This window comes from Leucoraja erinacea, chromosome 3, assembly GCF_028641065.1.
Source record: "Leucoraja erinacea ecotype New England chromosome 3, Leri_hhj_1, whole genome shotgun sequence".
Classification (NCBI taxonomy): Eukaryota; Metazoa; Chordata; class Chondrichthyes; order Rajiformes; family Rajidae; genus Leucoraja; species Leucoraja erinaceus.
In genome coordinates this window covers 8,071,598-8,093,466 of record NC_073379.1, presented here as the reverse complement: position 1 = coordinate 8,093,466, position 21,869 = coordinate 8,071,598, and the positions used below count along the sequence as shown (strand labels likewise).

Sequence of the window (21,869 nt, the reverse complement as noted above, 5' to 3'; positions counted from 1 at the left end):
GAGGACATATTCGTGGAGTAGTTAAGAAATTGTTTAGATAATTATGGAGCCAGCGGACAGACTGGGGAAATTAAACGAGCAGTGATGATATGGAGGACATATTCGTGGAGTATTTAAGACATTGTTAGGCCATAGGGACGATACAGGCAGGTGCATGGTCAAGGTTTGCTTGGAAACGTTTCTCTTATTTGTGTGCCTTCAGGGCGGCTGCTGGAAGGAGGGGCTGGCCGTGGTCAGACTTACCATTGTGAGCGCTGTTGATCGGCGGCAGCTCAGGCCTCCTCCTCCTCACCCAGCCGCCGTTGCCGGGGGAACCGCCGCCGGTTGCCAAGGCCGCCATCTTTGTGAGGTCTCACCGCTGACAACAACAACAACAACAACAACTGGGACCAGTTGTGTGGGCAACCTGCAAACAATAACATACACGCTTTTATTTTGCTTAATGTGTGTTCTGAAAACACCATCTAACAGCAATAAGATTGCTAAGGACTGAGCAATGTCTAAAATAAATTTAAATGCACATTTGCAATTGCTAAAAGAGTCAAGAGTGCTTTCTTTTCATCTGGCCCAGATGGAACAATTAAATTCCTCCTTGAAATTATGAAATGATAAAATGGTGAACAATTCATTGACCCCCAAATAAGACACAAAAAAAAAAATGCTGGAATAAAAAACAAAGTGCTGGAGTAACTCTGCAGCACTTTGTGTCCTTTTTGTCTGTTGTACACCCAGCATCTGCAGTTCCATGTGTCATAAGTGATAAGAGTAGACTAAGGTTATTCGGCCCATCATGTCCTCTCTGCCATTCAATCATGGCTGATCTATCTCTCCATCTCAACCCCATTCTCTTGCCTTCTCTCCATAACCCCTGACACCCGTAGTAATCAAGCATCTGTCAAACTCTGCCTTCAAAATATCCATTGACTTGGTCTCCATAACTGCTTGTGGCAATGATTTCCACCGATTCACCGCCCTCTGACTAAAGAAATTACTTCTCATCTCCTTTCTAAAGGTATGTCCTTTTATTCTGAGGCTATGACCTCTGGTCCTCGAATCTCCAGAGTAAACCCAGCATCTACAGATCCTTGTGTCTTCGTTTCATTGACCCAATTGTCAACTCTGTCTCTTCCCACAGATTCTTCAGTCTGAACAAGGTTCTCGACCCGAAATGTCATCTATTCATTTTCTCCAGAGATGCTGCCTGACCCACTGAGTTACTCCAGCTTTTTGTGTCTGTCTTCGGTGTAAACCAACATTTGCAGTTCCTCCTTACACATTTATTGTTCAAACCGAATTGCCCTGAAACCTACTGATTGCTGTGTTGTCTTAGGAAAGTTAAGAGTCAATCAGATGTTTATAAAAACCCCACAAGAACTGCAGATGCTGCTTTGCAAAAGAAGACACCAAGTGTTGGAGTAACTCAGTGGGTCAGCCAGGCAGCATCTCAGGAGCATCTGAAAGGTCACCTATCCATGTTCAGTCTGCAGATCGCCTATCCGCGTTCTCCAGAAATGCTGCCTGACCCGCTGAGTTCCTCCAGCATTTGATCTTTGTAACAAGATTCCTCTGGGTGTAACCAAATGATCGAAAAGGGGAAAAGTACGAGAGTTCTATTTATTTTCTAATCTTTAAACCTGAGTTAGATACATCAGTGCAATGGGCGATGTTAACGTCGTATCAAAATTGGGTTATTTTTTAACTTTGATGGCAAGTTCTGCAGTGTTTTGTTGCACAACGTGTGTTTGTTGTCGACACACACACCCCTTGTAGCTGTGCCTAAAGTTTAGCTGTGCCTGTTGCAATGTGGAGTTTCATCACATTGCCTTGGTGATGAAACGCCACAAACACAGGCTCAGTGCAGCGCAGCGACGCGCCTTGACCGCTTCCTTGTACACAAAGCGGTGTCCTTTTTTTCCTTACAATCCGCAAATTACACACGTCTAACATTAAACACGCAACGAATCTAAACCGAATGGAGGTTTGCTGTGCGCCTTAATCAGTCAGTCACCTCTTTCTGTTTTTCTCTTCCCTCCTTCCTCTAGACTCAGTAACTTTCAACCCTCGCAGCCACCCACACCAATTCCTGGCAACAGTCTGATCCAAACCGAACCATGCCGGGAGACTCGGGGAAAAGTGACATGGAGCGCATCGGCCTCTTTCAGGAGATGCCCTACATCACCATTCAAGACCCCTACAAGGATGGAATGCCAAGTAAGCGTAGATTTCACTTCTAGTCTCGCAAGCGAGTTCATTTGCAGAGCACATTTCACCAACAAGGCAATTCAAATTGCTTTACACAAAGCATTAAAAAGCAATCAAAAGCAATTAAAGACAGTCAGTAAAAAGAATAGAAAATAAAAACAAGCCAAAACAGAATAAGACAAGTATAAAATACTATAATCAAATTATTTAATTTAATTACAGCGTTTTATTCACAGCGGATAAAAAATATACAGCTCGGAGCTGGCAGGCTATTTCAAGAGTCAAGAGGATTTCATTGCCATCTGTCCCAGATAGACCAATTACATTCTTACTTGCAGCGGCACAACTGTACATGTCAACAGATTCTGAAGTAGGGACTCGACCCGAAGCATCACCCATTCCTTCTCTTCAGAGATGCTGCTTGTCCCGCTGAGTTACTCCAGCCTTTCGTGTCTTTTCGATATAAATATAGTGTGAAGTAAACAATATAATAAACGAGAAAAAAAGTAATGTGTGTACATGTACCCATGCTCACATGCACATATACATATATATATATATATATATATATATATATATTATAACCTCCAGCTTGTGATTTTTCTACCATCTAAGTTTCTTGGCAATAATTCAAAATAGTTGTGACTGGTCATAGAGTCTTACAGCGTGGAAACAGGCCCTTCGGCCCAACTTGCCCACACCGGTCAAAAATGTCCCAGCTATACTAGTCCCATCTGCCCGCGTTTGGCCCATACCCCTGCAAACCTGTCCTATCCATGTAGAAAGTGATACTCAGAAATGAATACAATTATCTTCAGCTCTGATAAAGCTCTTGATTTTAAACTGTAATTCCCTAATTTCAGAAAAAACTCCCATAAAAGGAAGCATGCTCTCCATATCCACCCTGTCGAAACTCCTCAGGAAAATGCATGTTTTTCCTCTTTAGTAAACTAATTGAGAGCTGTTTATGTAAAAAGCTACAGGGTTATTTAATAAAAAATCTCAAACCTCCCATGATGACCGGGTATTATTTGTGAGATGCCTTAAAAAATGTATATGTGTCAGTTTAGTTTAGTTTAGTACTGTCACTTGTATAGAGACACTGTAGCCTCTATAGAAGCTTTTGTTTGTGTACTGTCCAGTCAAAGGAAATATTATACAGTAATACAATCAAGCCACCCGCAGTGCACAGATAAAGCGTACAACATTTAGTGCAAGATTTAACATTGAAGTCCGATTAAAAATAGATCAAAGGACTCTAATGAGGTAGATGGGAGATCAGGACTCCATTCTAACTGATGAGAGAACCATTCAGTTGCTTGATAAATGCTGAGAAGAAACTGTCCCTGAATCTGGAGTTATGCCATGATCATATTGAATGGTGGTGCTGGCTCCAAGAGCCAAATGGCCTACTCCTGCACCTATTTTCTATGTTTCTATGTCTATGCATTTTCAAACATCTGTATCTCTTGCCCGATGGGGGAGGGGAGAAGAAGGAGTGGCCACGGTGAGACTGGTCCTTGATTATGCTGGTGACCTTTTCGAGGAAGTGTGAAGCCTAGATGGAGTGTTTCAATGGTGATAATTTATCTTGAAGTTCTGTGAAGAGGAATTTAGAAACAAGGAACTGCAGGTGCTGCTTTGCCGAAAAGGACACAAAGCGCAGGAATAACTCAGCAGGTTAGGCAGCATCTCTGGAGAAGACTGAAGAATAGTCCTGTCCCGAAACGTCACCTATCTACGTTCTTCAAAGATGCTGCCTGAACCGCTGAGTTACTCCAGCACTATATAACCATATAATAACCATATAACAATTACAGCACGGAAACAGGCCATCTCGACCCTTCTAGTCCGTGCCGAACACATAATCTCCCCTAGTCCCATATACCTGCGCTCAGACCATAACCCTCCATTCCCTTCCCATCCATATAACTATCCAATTTATTTTTAAATTATAAAAACGAACCTGCCTCCACCACCTTCACTGGAAGCTCATTCCACACAGCTACCACTCTCTGAGTAAAGAAGTTCCCCCTCATGTTACCCCTAAACTTCAGTCCCTTAATTCTCAAGTCATGTCCCCTTGTTTGAATCTTCCCTACTCTCAGTGGGAAAAGCTTTTCCACGTCAACTCTGTCTATCCCTCTCATCATTTAAAAAACCTCTATCAAGTCCCCCCTTAACCTTCTGCGCTCCAAAGAATAAAGCCCTAACTTGTTTAACCTTTCTCTGTAACTTAGTTGCTGAAACCCAGGCAACATTCTAGTAAATCTCCTCTGTACTCTCTCTATTTTGTTGACTAAACTGTGTCCTTTTTAAAAAAAATTGCATGAACTTACTGTTTTATACCTTCTACTTTCAGAACCCTTCAATGAGATGGCTTATAAAGGCAGGCAAATGATGTTAGATGGCTCCAAATCAAAAAATGCCACACAGGCAGGATACTTTGATCCTGTATTTGTGAGGATCTTCGAAAGTGAAAGCTATTCCGATCGGATTAAATTAAGAAGACAAGGGAGAATGAAGGCGGCTAAAAAGAACATTGGTGGAGTCTTCTTTCCCAGTCACGGAGACAGAGAACCGTATGTTCCCAAAATATTATTTTTTTGTGTCATTGGTTACAGTTTAGTTTACTGTCACGTGTACTGAGGCACGGTGAAAAAATTTGTTGCAGGCTAACCAGTCAGACTATACATGATTACAATCAATCCATTTACAGTGTATAGACTTACAGGTTGTTCATGCCAAAGATAAACACAAAATTGTCTCGAATAGGAGATGAGGAGGAATTTCTTCAGTCAGAGTTGTGGTGAATCTGTGGAATTCATTGCCACTGAAAGCTGTGGAGGACAAGTCAATGGATATTCTTAAAGCAGAGGTAGATAGATTCTGATGAGTGTGGGTGTCAGTGGTAATGGGGAGAACGCAGGAGAATGAGGTTAAGCGGGAAAGATAGATCAGCATTGATTGAATGGAAGAGTGGACTTGGTGGGCCGAATGGTCTAATTAGGCTCCTATCACTTATGAACATGAAAATGCTGGCGTAACGCAGCGGGACAGACATCATCTGTGGAGAATAGGAATGGGAGATGTTTTGGGTTAAGACCCTTCTTCGGTGGGTCTCTCTCGACCCAAAACATTCCCCATTCCTTCTCTGCAAAGATGCTGCCTGCCCCATTGAGTTACTCCAGCATTTTGTGTCTATCTTCGGTGTTAGCCAGCATCTGCAGTTACTTCCAACACAGGTTGTTCATGCCAGTGGGTCCACACTATCATTCACAATAGGCTGTCATTTTAGACACACTTGTGAGTCTGGGCTGTGTCAGAATAGGTTATCAGAGTTCCTGTGTAACAACAAGGAACTGCAGATGCTGGTTTACCAAAGAAAGACACAAAATGCTGGAGTAACTCGGTGGATCAGGCAGCGTATTTTATTTTTAGAGATATAACGCATAAACTGGCCCTTCAGCCCACCGTGTCTGTGCTGACCAGTGATCACCCCGTACACTAACGCTATCCTACACTAGGGACAGTATACAATTGTACAAAAGTCAATTAACCTACAAACCTGTACGTCTTTGGAGTGTGTGAGGAAACCAAAGCACCCCGAGAAAACCCAAGCGGTCACAGAGAGAACGTACCAACTCCTTACAGGGAACACCTGTACTCGGGATCTTAGCCTGATCTCTGGGGCTGTAAGACAGCAAATTTACCACTGCACCACCGTGTCGTCCTAACGAGAACATGGATAGGTGACGTTTCAGGTCGGGACCCTTTTTCAGTCTTAAGAATGGACTGATTTGAAATGTCACCTATCTATGTTCTACAGAGATGCTGCCTGACCCGCTGAGTTACTCCAGCACTCTGTGAAACGTCGCCTATTCATGTTCTCCAGAGATGCTGCCTGACCTGCTGAGTTACTCCAGCACTCTGTGAAACGTCACCTATCCATGTTCTCCAGAGATACTGCCTGTCCCGTTGAGTTAATCTGGCATTTTGTGTCTATCAGAGTTTTTAGAATGGAAGATGCTGGTGTAAATCAAAGATAGACACAACATGCTGGAGTAACTCAGTGGGACAGGCAGCATCTCTGGAGAGAAAGATTGGGCGACGTTTCGGGTTGAGACCCTTCATCAGACTGAAGAAGCGTCTTGACCCGAAATGTCGCCCATTCCTTCTCTCCAGAGATGTTGCCTGTCCCACTGAGTTACTCCAGCATTTTGTGTCTTCCTTAGGATTATAAACTAATTTCCCTCAGAATGATCCAAAACGTGTGTGATAAGGGGAATTATGTTATTCATTTCAACATGCTTAAAAATTATGCATGCGGAGAAGTTTTTGTTTGAATTTCTGAAGCAAAATGATCTGCCTATCTAAAAGCCCCTCAAACACCACTCTGATATCTGCCTGCAACATCACCTCTGACAGTGTGTTCCAGGCACTCACCACTCCCTATATAATACAAACCTGCCCCGCACATCTCCTTTAAATTTTGACTCTCTCACCTTGCCCTCTAGCTATGTTTGCATTTGATGATCTGAAGCTATGTGGGGCATAACCATTAGACTTAGAGGCAGAATTAGGCCATTCGACCCATACTTCACCATTCAATCATGGCTGATCTATTTCTCTCTCTCTCTCAACCCCATTCTCCTGCCTTCTCCCCGTAACCTTTGACTCTCTTCCTAATCAAGAACCTATCAATCTCTGCATTAAAACTATCCAATGTGACAATGACTTCCACAGATTCATCACCCTCTGGCTAAAGAAATTTAATAGATGAATGAATGAATGAATGCCATTTTATTGTCACTATACACATGTACAATGAGATTAAAAGCTGCTCCTACTCAGTGCAGACATGTAATTAATCAAAAACAAAAACAAAACAAAGGGGGGGGGATAAGGTACACAGTTCTGCGGCGCTATATACATATCTATAAAAAGACAATGGATGAGTAGAATGAATAAATAGGATTCCTCTATACAATTACAGTACAAATTACAGTAGGTGGATAGATGGAAGTCTGGGGGTTTGGCTGTGAAGTCAATACATGTGTGAGTTCAGGGAGGTTATGGCTTTTGGAAAGCAACTGTTCTTGAATCTGTTTGTCCTTGTTCTGATGCACCTATAGCGCCTCCCTGAGGGCAGCAGGTCGAACAGGCCAAATGCAGGATGGGAGCTGTCCTTGATGATGTTCTTCGCCCTGCTGAGGCAGCGGGAGGTGTATATGTCCATCAGAGAGGGGAGAGGGCAGCCAGTGATCTTCTGTGCTGCCCTAACTACCCTCTGAAGCCTCTCCCTGTCTGCCATGGTGCAGCTGCCATACCATGCTGTAATGCAGTATGTCAGCAGGCTCTCAATGGACGAGCGGTAGAAGGTCAGCAGCAGGTTGGAGTCCAGGTTGTGCTTCCTGAGGACCCTCAGGAAGTGCAGCCGCTGCTGAGTTTTCTTGATAACCGCTGTGATGTTGTCTGTCCAGGAGATGTCAGCGGAGATGAGGACGCCGAGAAACCGGAAGGTGTAGACCCTCTCCACACACTCGCCGTTGATGTATAGGGGGGCTAAGTCGGTGCTGTGCCTCCTGAAGTCGACAATGAGCTCTTTTGTTTTCTTGGTGTTCAGAGCCAGGTTGTTTTCTGAGCACCAGGCTGTCAACTTCAGGACTTCCTCTCTGTAGGCTGCCTCGTCTCCCCTTGAGATGAGTCCGACTACTGTAGTGTCGTCAGCAAACTTGACGATGCGGTTGTTGTTGTGGGCCGGACTACAGTCGTGGGTGTAGAGACAGTATAGGAGAGGGCTTAGCACACAGCCCTGTGGGGAGCCGGTACTCAACATGCGAGTGGAGGAGAGGTGGGGGCCGAGTCTCACAGTCTGGGGCCGGTTGGTGAGGAAGTCCTTTATCCAGGCACATGTGAGAGTGGGGAGGCCAAGAGTGACCAGTTTGTCGATGAGAATGTCCGGAATGATAGTATTGAAAGCTGAGCTGTAATCCACTAAAAGCATCCGGACGTAGCTCTGCCCCTGCTCCAGGTGGCTCAGCACAGAGTGGAGAGCTACGGTGATGGCGTCTTCTGTGGATCTGTTTGTGCGATAGGCGAATTGGTGGGGGTCGAAGTCTGGAGGGAGATAGTCCTTGATGTGCTGGAGGACCAATCTCTCAAAGCACTTCATGATTACCGGAGTGAGGGCCATGGGACGGTAGTCATTTAGGCTGGTGATGGGAGACTTCTTCGGCACTGAGATGATTGTGGCTGATTTTAGGCAGGACGGGATAACTGCCTGGTCCAGGGAGAGGTTGAAGATTCTGGTGAAGATGAAGATGACGATAATAGATAATGGACAATAGACAATAGGTGCTGGTGTAGGCCATTCGGCCCTTCGAGCTGAAGGGCCAAGTTCCTTCTCAACGCCTTTCTAAAGGTACATCCCTTTATTCAGTGCCTGCTGATTCCAGACTATCCCACCAGTTGAAACATCATTCCCATGTTCACTCTATCTGGACCTTTTATTACCCAGTTCAATAAATGTCATCATTGTATTTGAAATCACCTAGCATTAAAATAAGCAATACCACATATCCATATTTCTCTGCCGGTCTATTGCCTATTTGACCCTGCTTTGATTTTAGTCATAATTGGCATGAATGCACAAAATAGTAACTACCTAATGTCAGGGTGACACAGTGGTGCAGTTGGTAGATCTCCTGCCTCACTTGGCCAGAGACCCAGGTTCACTCCAGACCTCGGGTGCTGTCTGTGTGGAGTTTGCATGTCCTCCCTGTGACCACGTGGATTTCCGCTGCAGTTTCCTCCCACATCCCAAAGACGTGCAGGTTTGTAGGTTATTGGGCCTCTGTAAATTATCCTCAGTGAGTAGGGAGCGGATGTAAGTGGGATATCAACTAGTTTGAGCGGGCGATCAATGGTCAGCGTGGACTCAGTGAGATGAAAGTTCATGCGTCATAGGAGCAGAATTAGGCCATTCAGCCCATTGAGACTACCCCCCTTTACTCATGGCTGATTGTATCTCTCCCTCTCACCCCATTCTTCTGCCTTCTCCCTGTAAAATTTGACACCCTTACTAATCAAGAGCCTGTCAATGTCCACCTTGAAAATATTCAAAAGCTTGGCCTCCACAGCAGTCTGTGACAATGAATTCCACAGATTCATCACCCTCTGACTAAATATATTCCTCCTCTCTAGTAGTACATCCTTTTATTCTGAAGCTGTGCCCTCTGGTCCTAGACTCTCCTACTAGTGAAAACATCATCTCCATATCCACGTCCACATCTTATCTTTTGCAATTTCTTTTAAATAGTGAGCTTGCGGCCCTTTTTGTACTGGCTACAGGGGGGCACGGTGGCGCAGCGGGTAGAGTTGCTGCCTTACAGCGCCAGAGACCCGGGTTCGTTCCCGACTATGGGTGCTGTCTGTACGCAGTTTGTACGTTCTCCCCGTGACCACCTGGGTTTTACTCGAAATCTTCTGTTTCTTCCCACACTCCAAAGACGTACAGTTTTGTCGGTTAAATGGCTTGGTGTAAGTGTAAATTGTCCCTAGTGTGGGTAGGATCGTGTTAATGTGTTGGGATCTCTGATCAGTGCGGACTTGGTGGGCCAATAGGCCTATTTCTACACTGTATCTCTAAATTAAAGGACACGTCCTTTTATTCTGAGGTTGTGCCCTCTGGTCCTAGACTGTCTCACTATTGGAAACATCCTCTCCACGTCGACACTTTAAATTTGCAGTTTCTTTTAAACGGCGATCTTTGCACTAGCTACCGATACTCACGTTGGGTGTTGATAATTGCGCATTGTTAAGGTTAATGTAATATCAGCATAATCTAATCACACTGTCTTGACTCTATTTAGATGCGGATTGGGCACTTACTATGGAACAATCGGTGGATCGTTCGAAGCATTCAGTCGGGTGGAAAAAACAAAGCCACCATTTGTACCAGAGATGAAAAACTTTTACACCAATCCCGGAAAACTAGGAACAGGATATGGGTGAGAGAATATTTCACGATAATTAAAATATGGGTACAAAATATCTATTGACATTTCTGTCGAGGTTATCGAATCTGTTGATCAAAGCATTTACCAGTTTCTGTGGCGGCACAGTGGCGCAGCGGCAGAGTTGCTGCCGTACAGCGCCAGAGACCCGTACTCGACCCTGACTACCGGTGCTGCCTGTATGGAGTTTGTACTTCTTCCCCAAGTGCTTCAGTTTCCTTCCACACTTCAAAGACATACAGGTTTGTAGGTTAATTGGCTTTGGTAAAATTATAAATTGTCCCTAGTGTGTAGGATAGTGCTACTGTATGGGGTGGTCGCTAGTCGGCGTGGACTCGGTGGGCCGAAGGGCCTGTTTCTGCACTGTATCTCTAAGTAAAGTCTAACTGTCTTCCCTTCTACCGAAGGCAGGAGAATGGGGTTGAGAGGGAAAGATAGATCAGCCATGAATGAATGGTGGAGTAGACTTGGTGGGCCAAATGGCCTAATTCTGCACCTTTCGCTTATGAAACAACCAATCAATCTCTCAGTAAATATGATAATATTGAGTAATAAATTATCTGTGTGGATAATAATGATAATTTTAAATCATAGCAGAAAAGCGGAAACACGGTTAACTGTAGCTGGATGTATTATTTTGAACTATATCCACAGGTATGACCATCTCACCATTGGAAAATCATATGAACATTCTCCAGATGCCTATACAATAAAAAGTACTAAGGTACTGTTTACTGCAATGGTAACAGACTTGTTCCTACATTATGATTAAGAAGGAACTGCAGATGCTGGAAAATCGAAGGTAGACAAAAATGCTGGAGAAACTCAGCGGGTGAGGCAGCATCTATGGAGTGAAGAAAATAGGCGACGTTTCTGAAGAAATAGAAGGGTCTGAAGATGGGTCTCGACCCGAAAACGTTGCCTATTTCCTCCGCTCCATTTATGCTGCCTCACCCGCTGAGTTTCTCCAGCATTTTTGTCCACCTTGTGTTCCAACATTATGATAACATTCAGAATTTTTGATTTTACTTATATAATGAATCAAAGGGAACTAAATTAACATTTACTTGTTGTGTTACCAATAAACTGTATCATGTTGATAACCTTTGAAGAGGGTGCAGAGATTTATGAGAATTTTACCAAGAAAAGAGGAATGTAGCAACAAGGAAACTTTTGATAACTTGGGCCTGCTTTCTCGGGAGACCAAATTATCAAACATTGTCTTATGGCGGCACAGTGGCGCAGCAGCGCCAGAGACCCAGGTTTGATTCCGACTATAGGTGCTGTCTGTACGGAGTTTGTACACTCTCCCCGTGACTGCGTGAGTCTCTCCAGGTGCTCTGGTTTTCTCCCACGCTCCAAAAACGTACGCGTTTGTAGGTTAATTGGCTTTGGTTAAATTGTAAATTGTCCCTAGTGTGTGTAGGATAGTGCTAGTGTACAGGGTGATGGCTGGTTGGCACAGACTCGATGGGCCGAATGGAATGTTTCCACGCTGTATCTCTAAAGTCGCACGTAAAAGTCTAAAATCTTATACTGCAATTACATTTTCCTTCTCTGGTAAAATTCTCACAAGGGCATATTAGCAGAAACATCTATTTAAGGCAAAAAGTGGAATAAGGAACTGTGTGTGCAGGTTGAGTCCAACTGGCTGCCAATAATCTCGGGTGCATTTAATTTTTACGATTGGAACCAAATTCCTCCTCCGGGGAATAATGGGAGATGGAGAAAACGATGGTAATTCTGCAGCACTCTGACGTTTATCATGAGATATCATGAGTATGGTGGCCCAAGAGACTGCAGAGGGTGGAATAGATCATAGACTCATACACCATGGCAAAAGACTCTTCGACCCAGCACGTGCATGCCGACGAACTCGCCCCATCTACACTCGTTAGACTTGCCTGCATTTGGCCCATATCCCTCCAAACCTGTCCTATCCATGTACCTGTCTAATGTTTTCATAAACCTTGCAACAGCCCCTACCTCAACTACCTCCTCTGGCAGCTTGTTCCATACACCCACCACCCTTTTGCATGAAAAGTTTACTCCCCGGATTACTATTAAATCTTTTTCCCTTCACCTTAAACCTAAGCCCTATGGTCCTCGAGTCCCCTGCTCTGGGCAAGGGACTCTGTGCATCTTGAACCTATTCTTGAATCTGGTGGTCAGGGTTTTCAGACTCCAATACCTTCTCCCCGATGGTAGAGGTGAAATGAGAGTGAGGTCAGGGATGTGTAGGTCTTTGGTGACGGCATCTCCTATAGATCCCTTCGATGGTGGGAAGGTCAGTACCTGTGATGGACCGGGCACTGTCTGGAGGATGAACCGTCTTCAACGAAATTAATATTAAACTCTTAAAGTATATTCTCTTTTAAAGTAATCAAGGTACAGCAGGCAGTGAAGAAAGTGAATGGCATGTTGGCCTTCAAAACAAGAGGAGTTGAGTATAGGAGAAAATAGGTCCTCTTGCAGTTGGAAAGGGCCCTAGTGAGACCATACCTGGAGTATTGTGTGCAGTTTTGGTCTCCAAATGTGAGGAAGGACATTCTTGCTATTGAGGGAGTGCAGTGTAGGTTCACCAGGTTAACTCCCGGGATGGCGGGACTGTCATATGCTGAGAGAATGGAGCAGCTGGGCTTGTACACTCTGGAGTTTAGGATGAGAGGGAATCTTATTGAAACATTTTAGATTATTAAGGGTTTGGACATGCTGGAGGCAGGAAACATGTTTCCGATGTTGCGGGAGTCCAGAACCAGGGGCCACAGTTTAGAAATAAGGGGTAAGCCATTTAGAACGGAGATGAGGAAACACTTTTTCTCACAGAGAGTTGTGAGTCTGTGGAATTCTCTGCCTCAGAGGGCGGTGGAGGCCACTTCTCTGGATGCGTTCAAGAGAAAACTAGATAGGGCTCATAAAGATAGCGGATTCAGGGGATATGGGGAGAAGGCAGGAACGGGGTACTGATTGGGGATGATCAGCCACGATCACATTGAATGGCGGTGCTGGCTTGAAGGGCCGAATGGCCTACTCCTGCACCTATTGTCTATTGTCTATTGTGTAAAGTATAGGCTGCATTTAACACTAACTATTCCGCTTCTCTTTTTGAGGTGAATATTAACTCTTCTGTTCTGTTCCCACAAAATATCTTTACAGAAAGATACTGCCCTCGGTGGACCATTCCGACTGAACCTTTACCCAAAGGATTACTTCGACAGTAATCCATACAGCACTGACAAGATGTTGCCTCCAGTAAAACTTCCTGCACCAGTTAAGAAAGCAGAAGTGCCATTTAAACCTCCCTCTCCTGGAAAGTCGGTGTGTATGAGCTTTTATCACTTTCACTTTTCTCTGGTGCATCTCTGGTTGAGGGAAGCATTGGTCCTTGATTAAAGGTGTCGGGGTTATGGGGCGAAGGCAGGAGAATGGGGTTAGGAGGGAGAGGTAGATCAGCCATGATTGAATGGCGGAGTAGACATAATAATAGACAATAGACAATAGACAATAGGTGCAGGAGTAGGCCATTCGGCCCTTCAAGCCAGCACCGCCATTCAATGTGATCATGGCTGATCATCCACAATCAGTACCCCGTTCCTGCCTTCTCCCCATATCCCCTGACTCTGCTATTTTTAAGAGCCCTATCTAGCTCTCTCTTGAATGCATCATTACTTTTAATCCCTTCATCCAAATCATTGATGTACTGTATATTGTAAATAGCTGCGGTCCCAGCACCGAGCCTTGCGGTACCCCACTAGTCACTGCCTGCCATTCTGAAAGGGACCCATTAATCTCTACTCTTTGTTTCTTGTCTGCCAACCAATTTTCTATCCATGTCAGCACTCTACCCCCAATACCATGTGCTCTAATTTTGCCCATTAATCTCCTATGTGGGACCTTATCAAATGCTTTCTGAAAGTCCAGGTACACTACATCCACTGGCTCTCCCTTGTCCATTTTCCGAGTTACATCCTCAAAAAAATTCCAGATTAGTCAAGCATGATTTCCCTTTTGTAAATCCATGCTGACTCGGACCGATCCTGTAACTGCTATCCAAATGTGCGGCTATCTCATCTTTTATAATTGACTCCAGCATCTTCCCCCAGAAGTCAGGCTAACTGGTCTATAATTCTCTGTTTTCTCTTTCCCCCCTTTCTTAAAAGGTAGGATAATATTAGCTACCCTCCAATCCACAGGAACTGATCCTGAATCTGTAGAACATTGGAAAATGATCACCAATGCATCCACGATATCCGGAGCCACATTCTTAAGTACCCGGGGGTGCAGACCATCAGGCCCTGGGGATTTATCAGTCTTCAGTCCCATCAGTCTACCCATCACCATTTCCTGCCCAATGTGCATTTCCTTCAGTTCCTCTGTCACCCTAGATCCTCTGGCCACTAGTACACCAGGGAGATTGTTTGTGTCCTCCTTAGTGAAGACGGATCCAAGGTACCTGTTTAACTCATCTGCCATTTCCTTGTTCCCCATAATAAATTTGTCTTTTTCAGTCTTCAAGGGTCCAACTTTGGTCTTAACTAATGTTTTCCTCTTCACATGCCTAAAGAAGCTTTCATTATCCTCCTGGCAGAATCAGGCCATTTGGCCCATCAAATCTATTCTGCCATTCAATCAAGGCTGATCTATCACTCCCTCCTAACCCCATGCTCTTGCCTTCTCCCCATAAACCCTGTTGGTCCGCCAAAACTAAAAATCCCAAAAGGCCCTGGAACCAAGGGTGTCAGAAAATCGGTGGTGGACCTAAAATCACCTGCATTTTCACCTCTCCCTTTTCAAATATCTCATTTAGGCCACCCGTCGTCTTTCTAAGCTGACAGAATACCAACTGGCTTGTGCATTTAATTCCAACATTTAACCCTGGTATCAATATGATAAATCCGTGGCGGTTTTATACCATGCATGCCTAAATCATTTAGACAGTGCTTCAAACCTGACATCACAACAAAGCTGGAATATGAGCTCATTCCAATATAACTAGAAAAGGAATGAGTTGCCAGAGGAAGTCGTTGAGGCAGGTACAATAACAACATTTATAAGACATCTGGACACATAAACAAGATTATTATAACTTGCCACCAGATTTACTGGACGAAGCAATGAATACAAAGGCCGATCAGCTAATTTACTATCATACTTGTATAACATCATTCTAAATATAGAAATACCATCATCCGACGGAATTAGAAGAGACTGGGAACAAGAACTAGCTATAAAAATTGCGAAAGAGAGCTGGGATAAACATTTGCTATATGTGCATAAATGCTCGATCAACGTAAGACGCTCTAATTCAATTTAAAATCTAACATAGATTATATTACTCAAAAACTAAAATAAGTAAACTTTTTCCTAACATCTCCCCTATTTGTGATAAATGTCTATCCCAAGAAGCTACTATAGCGCACTCATTTGTTTTTTGTATAAAAATTCAAAAGTTTTGGACTGAAATTTTTGAAATCTTCACAAAATTATTTAAAATAAAATTGATACCAAAAGCAGAATTGATTATTTTTGGAACAATGGAGGGCAGCCCTGAACTAACTGTGTTTCAAAAGAATCTATTTAATTACGGGTTAATAACGGGAAAAAAACGTATACTTAAATTCTGGAAAAACGCCCCTATACCAACAATAAATATGTGGATTTCAAATATGTTCGAAACATTACACCTGGAAGATATGAGACTCCTTCTTGCAGGCAAATCAGACCACTTCCAAAAGACGTGGTCTGCATTTATCGACTTACTACAAGTATAAGGTGCAACAGTACTCTGAAAAGAAATGGTTTCAGGATCTGGTAAGGGGGGGATGAAAAACACGAAGTTGGTATATCCCTTTCTGCTCTGTCTTCTTAATAGAGCTTTTATTTATTTTTTTCTTTTCTACGGCCTATTTCTTAACTTTTTTCTCTAACTCTTCGCGTAATGGGTCTTTTTTCTTGATAACTTTTTCACACAATCACGACTCTTTCTCACTTTCTTTAATATATAAATAACAAAAAATAAATAAATAAAATATTATAAAAATAAGACATCTGGACAAGTACATGGATAGTGAAGGTTTAGCGGGACATGAACCAAACGGGTAAATGAGACTAGTGTAGATGGGACATGTTGGTTAGTGTGGGCAAGTTGGGCCGAAGGGCCTGTTTCCATTCTGTTTGACTCTATGACTGAAAATAGTTTCTTCCCATTAATCATCAGGCTCTTGAATATGACACAACACTAATCTTAACTATGTGCTTCTATGGACAGTCTTTGGTTGAGTTTAGGGTTATTAATTTATCATTTTTTTCTTTACTATATACTATCTATGTGTATTGTGTTTACAACCCAGTTATGATGCTGCAAGTAAGAATTTAGAGTCACGGAGTCTTACAGGGTGTAAACAGGCCCTTCTGTCCAACTTGTCCACACTGGCCAACATGTCCCTTCCACAATAATCCCACCTGCCTCTGTTTGGCCCATACCCCTCTAAACATGTCCTATCCGTGCACCTGTCTAAATGTTTCTTAAACAATGGGCTAAGGGGCCTGTTTTTGTGCTGCATGACTCTGTGGTTCTAAATGTCTTTGCTTTTTTTTAAAAACAAATCTCAAACAAAGTCAGTCGATTCACTCTGTGATCTTCCCCTCTTGTTACAGCCCGGCGGTATGAAGGCTGGCACATTTGACGATTACCCGTCCCATTTCAGTCCGTTAGATCGGCCTCCAAAGGTGGATCCAAAAGCTCGTGGAAATTTAGTTTTCCGACCCAACCCCGGTCTTAAGAGCAGACCGACCGACAGTGTCCTGAAAGCCAATGTGAACAGGTAAAAAATAGATGATGCACCAATTGTTAGACACTCATTGGCGGGTGGTTAAATAATAAGGTGTAAACAATCGCTTTGACCTGTTTTCACACCTTACACTTCCTCATCTATACACTTGAATGAATTAATAAGTTTATTGGCCAAGTATTCACATACAAGGAATTTGCCTTGGTGCTCCGCCCGCAAGTGACAACGACATACAGTGACAGTTAGGAATGAGTGACAGTTAGGAATATTATCTATGTACCGCCCTTATCTATGTACTGCCCACTCCCCTGACATCAGTCTGAAGAAGGGTCTCAACCTGAAACGTCACCCATTCCTTCTCTCCATAGATGCTGCCTGTCTTGCTGAGTTACTCCAGCTGTATGTGTCTATCTAAGATGTAAACAAAAATGGCTTTCATCCTTTTGCCCATGTGCTTCAGTTTAGTTTAGTTTAGAGATACAGCATGTAGGTACAATGTGGGAACAGGCCCTTCGGCCCACCCAGTCCTCGGCAATCAATAATCACCCATATACTAGCTCTATCCTACACACAAGGGACAACTTAAAGAAGCCAATTATCCTACAATCCCGCATGTCATCGCGGTGTGGGAGGCAACCGGAGCACCCGGAAAAAAATCCAATGCTGTCATGGGGAGAACGTACAAACTCCGTGCAGACAGCACGCATAGTCAGAACCGCTGAGCCAACATGTCACACATGTGTGATAATTATAATGTCACTTCCACTCATTACTGTTTGGGGATTTACTGGTGGCGGCACAGTGGCGCAGCGGTAGAGTTGCTGCCTCACAGCGCCAGAGACCTGGCTTTGACCTTGACTACGGGTGTTGTCTGTACAGAGTTTGTACATTCTCCCTGTGGCCGTGTGGGTTTTCTCCGGGTGCTCCGGTTTCATCCCATATTCTAAAGATGTGCGGGTTTGTAGGTTAATCGGCTTCTGTAAAATACTCCTAGTGAGTAGGATGCGTAACTGGGATAACATAGACCTAGTGTACAGGTGAACGTTGGTCGGCGTGGACCCGATATGTCGAAGGGCCTGTTCACACGTTGTATCTCCAAACTAAACTAATTGGCTATTTGCATACAACAATGCTTCCAAAACGTGATTTTAATGGGCAAATCGGTTGGCCAACAATAATCTTAGGGTTGATATCTTTACCTCGTGTTGGGTGAAATAGTAAGGGGTTCAGTCATCAATTTAATTTATCCACATCTGCACTATCAACATAATGGCAGGCGCTCATCTCAAGCCCTTTCACAATTATAGTCAAATGCAGTACAAGGTGCATACATAATGGCTGAAGATGTCCTGGTTGGGTTGCTCCTGGTCCTGGCCAAGATGGCCATCCCCGAGTCACGGCGCCCGGCGGAAGAGGACTCTGCCCGAGCCAGCTGCCTGCCCCTTTTCCAGGGTTACGTCCGCACCCGGGTGGTGCAAGAGAGGTACTACGCGCTGTCCACAGGTGGATTTCCGAGACCGCTGGGCACTGCGGAGAGTTGAATGCATCCTTGACAAGGATTGTTACATAGGTGTACAGTATATTTGTTTGTCTTGTATTATGGTGGTGGGTTCTGGTTTGTCTTATTGTATGGTAAATATTATTTTTAATAACTGAATAATTTGTTTTATAATTGAAAAAAAGGGGGAAAAAGATGCATACACAATGAGGAGCACATACTGGAGTCTAGTGTCGGACACAAAGTGCTGGAGTGTGTCAGACAGCATCACTGGTAACATGGGCAGACGATGTTTCATGATGGGACCCTTCTTCAGACTGTCCATGTCCTCTAGAGATGCTGTTTGACCCGCTGTGTTATTCCAGCACTTTATGCTCCACACAGGACAAAATGCATTGTTAGTTTAGTTTAGTTTAGTTTAAAGATACAGCGCGGAAACAGTTCCCTTCAGCCCACCAAATTTGCGCCCTACACACTAGGGACAATTTACAATCTTTACCAAAATCAATTAACCTACAAACCTGTGTTTAAGAAGGAACTGCAGATGCTGGAGAATTGAAGGTTACACAAAAAAGCTGGAGAAACTCAGCGGGTGCAGCAGCATCTATGGAGCGAAGGAAATAGGCAACGTTTCGGCCCGAAACGTTGCCTATTTCCTTCGCTCCATAGATGCTGCTGCACCCGCTGAGTTTCTCCAGCTTTTTTGTGTAACCTACAAACCTGTGTGGCTTTGGAGTGTGGGAGGAAATCGGAGCACCCGGAGAAAACCCACGTGATCACAGGGAGAATATATAAACTCCGTACAGACCGTTCCCGTAGTCAGGATCGAACCTGGGTGTCTGGCGCTGTAAAGCAGCAACTCTACTGCAGTGCCACCGTGCCGCTCAAATAATCTGTATTCAGTGCCTCCCCAGTCCTGTGACTCTGGCTTGGCCTGTTCTAGTCAAGGCTCACACAACAGGGCTGGTGGCTTGTAAATTGTCCCTAGTGTTGTAGGATTACACATGTGCGGGCATCGCCATTCGGTGCGGACACGGTGGGCCGAAGGGCCTGTTACCTCGCTATATCTCTAAACTAAACCAAACTAAATAAATCTAGAAATTTCTAGAAAAGTATACCTAACCACTACTCGCCTGAAATTTCAGGGAAGGGGTGTAGAAATTCGGGGATATGATGATCATTGGAAAATGAGTCACATAAACCTCCTGAGTTCACGTTATAAGAGTGGAATTAGGCCATTCGACCCATCGAGTCTACTCCGCCATTCAATCATGTGCTGGTCTCCGCCTCCTAATCCCATTCTCCTGCCTTCTCCCTGTAGCCCCATGACACCCGGCATTAGCATGTTATTCATTACCTGTATAGTTTCTGTGAAATCCTTACTGAAACATTCTTATTCATTACCTTTCAGGGTAGTGAACAGCATGAACTACAAGAGTGTTGATCGTATCATGGCTTATTAACCACCGTGCAGATGCCTGTGCAGTGAAAAGCAGGTTACCTAATAAAGCATTCATAATGTAGCTGACATGCATACCCCTGCATGTCTCAGCCCTTTCTCATTCAGAATACTGCATGTGTCTGGTTGAAAACCATCGATTCTCTGTCTGCATCAAGCCTGGTGAACTTCTACTTTCTTGTAAAATATGATGTTGCTGTGCTAACAATATAGAATTACCCGTGCTTTAACTATTTTTGTACCATTTCTGCCCATTGAAGTGATTCCAATCTACCCTCAACACGGGTACCATGTAATCCCGTGCTACCTGCTCCATGGCGACTATTAATAACGGCCAAGGTCACAGGGTTGTGGATTTTAGGATTGGCGCGCACAGGACAGTTGTGGAGGCGCAAGTGTCATTTGGAGTAATTTTTAAGGGATGGAGGTGGCGTACGGTTATTAGAGTGTGGGTCTTGCTTAATTCTCTCGGGGGTGTGAATAATCGTTGTGTTGATTTGGAGGGTCGCTGAGACAGTTGGGGTTAGTGTACATGGAGTGGGTAATCTTCGGTACATGGGTGAGGCACCTGTGGGGTTTGCGGGTGTTTGTGCGCACGGCGGCGTTGAGGGCTGGGTTTGGGTCGGAGGTAACGCTCTGTGGAGTCCGGAGTTGGGGTCGGTCGTCTAGGGGCTGAAGTTGATCTGGTTGTTGCGGGTGGGGGCGGGGCTGATCGCTGATGGGGGCCGTGGGGTTGGTGACTGTCGGGAACTTTCTTTTTCGTTGTTGGTGGGTGCTATGGGCTGTATGTGCTCGGACTTCGAGCCACGGCAACAAAAATATATGAGGGCTCTTTGGTGACTTACGCCAAAACTACCACATGAGGTCCGGGGAGTCCCTTAGCCGGGGATCGGGCCTCATACCCAACGACGTCACGGCGAGCTTGTCTGTCGATATACAGTTCCCAAGGCACGGTGGGGGCGGGTGGTCCAGGTGTGGGGGTTATTGAAGTGGGCACGCCATGAGGTCTTGGTCAGGGTATGGTTGGTTGTGTGCTGGGATATGGTGGCCAGGTTTGGGCCAGACGCTGGATGTTTTATATGGCACCCGTGGGATTGTAAGAGGGCGCGTGTACTAGGCGGGAATGTCACATTTGTTGGTGGGCTAGGGTGGGGCGTACGGCCGGTGAGTGTGTGGAAGATCAACTGGCGCACCCTACCATGGCCTAGATGTAGGGAGGAACACGGCGTTAGAGACATGACGTTCATTACGTTGGTTTTAGTGCCGTCCACCACATTCGGAAGAAGGCTTGTGGAGGGGGGAAGGGAGGACTGGGTTAAGAAAGTTTGTTTGTTGGAAACACAACTAAGTCTACATCAGTCGGCCGTTTAATGGCAAAGGCAGGTTCGACACGAGCCCGCGATTGCATGACGAAAGAAATTGGACGTTGTTGTGCCAGCAATGATGTAAACAGGGAATAGCTGTTGTGAAGGAAAGTAATGGAAGCACACGGGAGGGAATGTACTGCACGAAAAACCCACGGATGAAAAACAAAAAGATATAAAAAGAAAGAATTCCGACTAGGCCAAAGATACCGTCGCGGGAGCACTGGATTACGAAAAGTAAACAAAAGAAAGGGAACATGCGGAGGTGGACGTAGCTCGAAAGCAAGAGAACGGGCCGTGGCCATTGTTAAGTCTTACCACCTGGAGGCGGAGTTGGGCCACCAAAAGCACCATCATGGGAAACGAATAGGATGGGGGACGGCACGGGGGTATTGGTCGGAAGAGGCAACCACCCTGGACAACTCTGTTAATAGAACACCCTTCCCAGAGAGCCCAAAAAAAGAAGAAGGGAAAGAAAATAAAGGGAGTGAAACAAGTGAGTGGAACGGAAAAGCGAAAGAAAAAAAACTATCAAAA

The 21,869-nt window shown here is 44.6% G+C and overlaps 1 protein-coding gene across 1 annotated transcript; it reads left to right on the top strand.

Moving 5' to 3' along the window:
• The first annotated feature begins 1,777 nt into the window (after window positions 1-1,777).
• c3h4orf47 (chromosome 3 C4orf47 homolog) lies at window positions 1,778-20,286 on the top strand. Its single transcript, XM_055632016.1, has 7 exons — window positions 1,778-2,211; window positions 4,565-4,784; window positions 10,077-10,214; window positions 10,875-10,944; window positions 13,377-13,538; window positions 16,878-17,044; window positions 19,921-20,286. The coding sequence occupies exons 1-7, from the start codon at window positions 2,112-2,114 to the stop codon at window positions 19,970-19,972; spliced, it is 909 nt and encodes a 302-aa protein (XP_055487991.1). The 5' UTR covers window positions 1,778-2,111; the 3' UTR covers window positions 19,973-20,286.
• The last annotated feature ends 1,583 nt before the right edge of the window (window positions 20,287-21,869 follow it).

Bases quoted from the DNA above. Each gene is read 5' to 3' on its own strand.
- c3h4orf47 (XM_055632016.1), top strand. From the start codon at position 2,112: ATGCCGGGAGACTCGGGGAAAAGTGACATGGAGCGCATCGGCCTCTTT. The intron at 2,212-4,564 runs GTAAGCGTAGAT...TTCTACTTTCAG, and splicing joins CTACAAGGATGGAATGCCAA to AACCCTTCAATGAGATGGCT. The intron at 10,945-13,376 runs GTACTGTTTACT...ATATCTTTACAG, and splicing joins ATACAATAAAAAGTACTAAG to AAAGATACTGCCCTCGGTGG.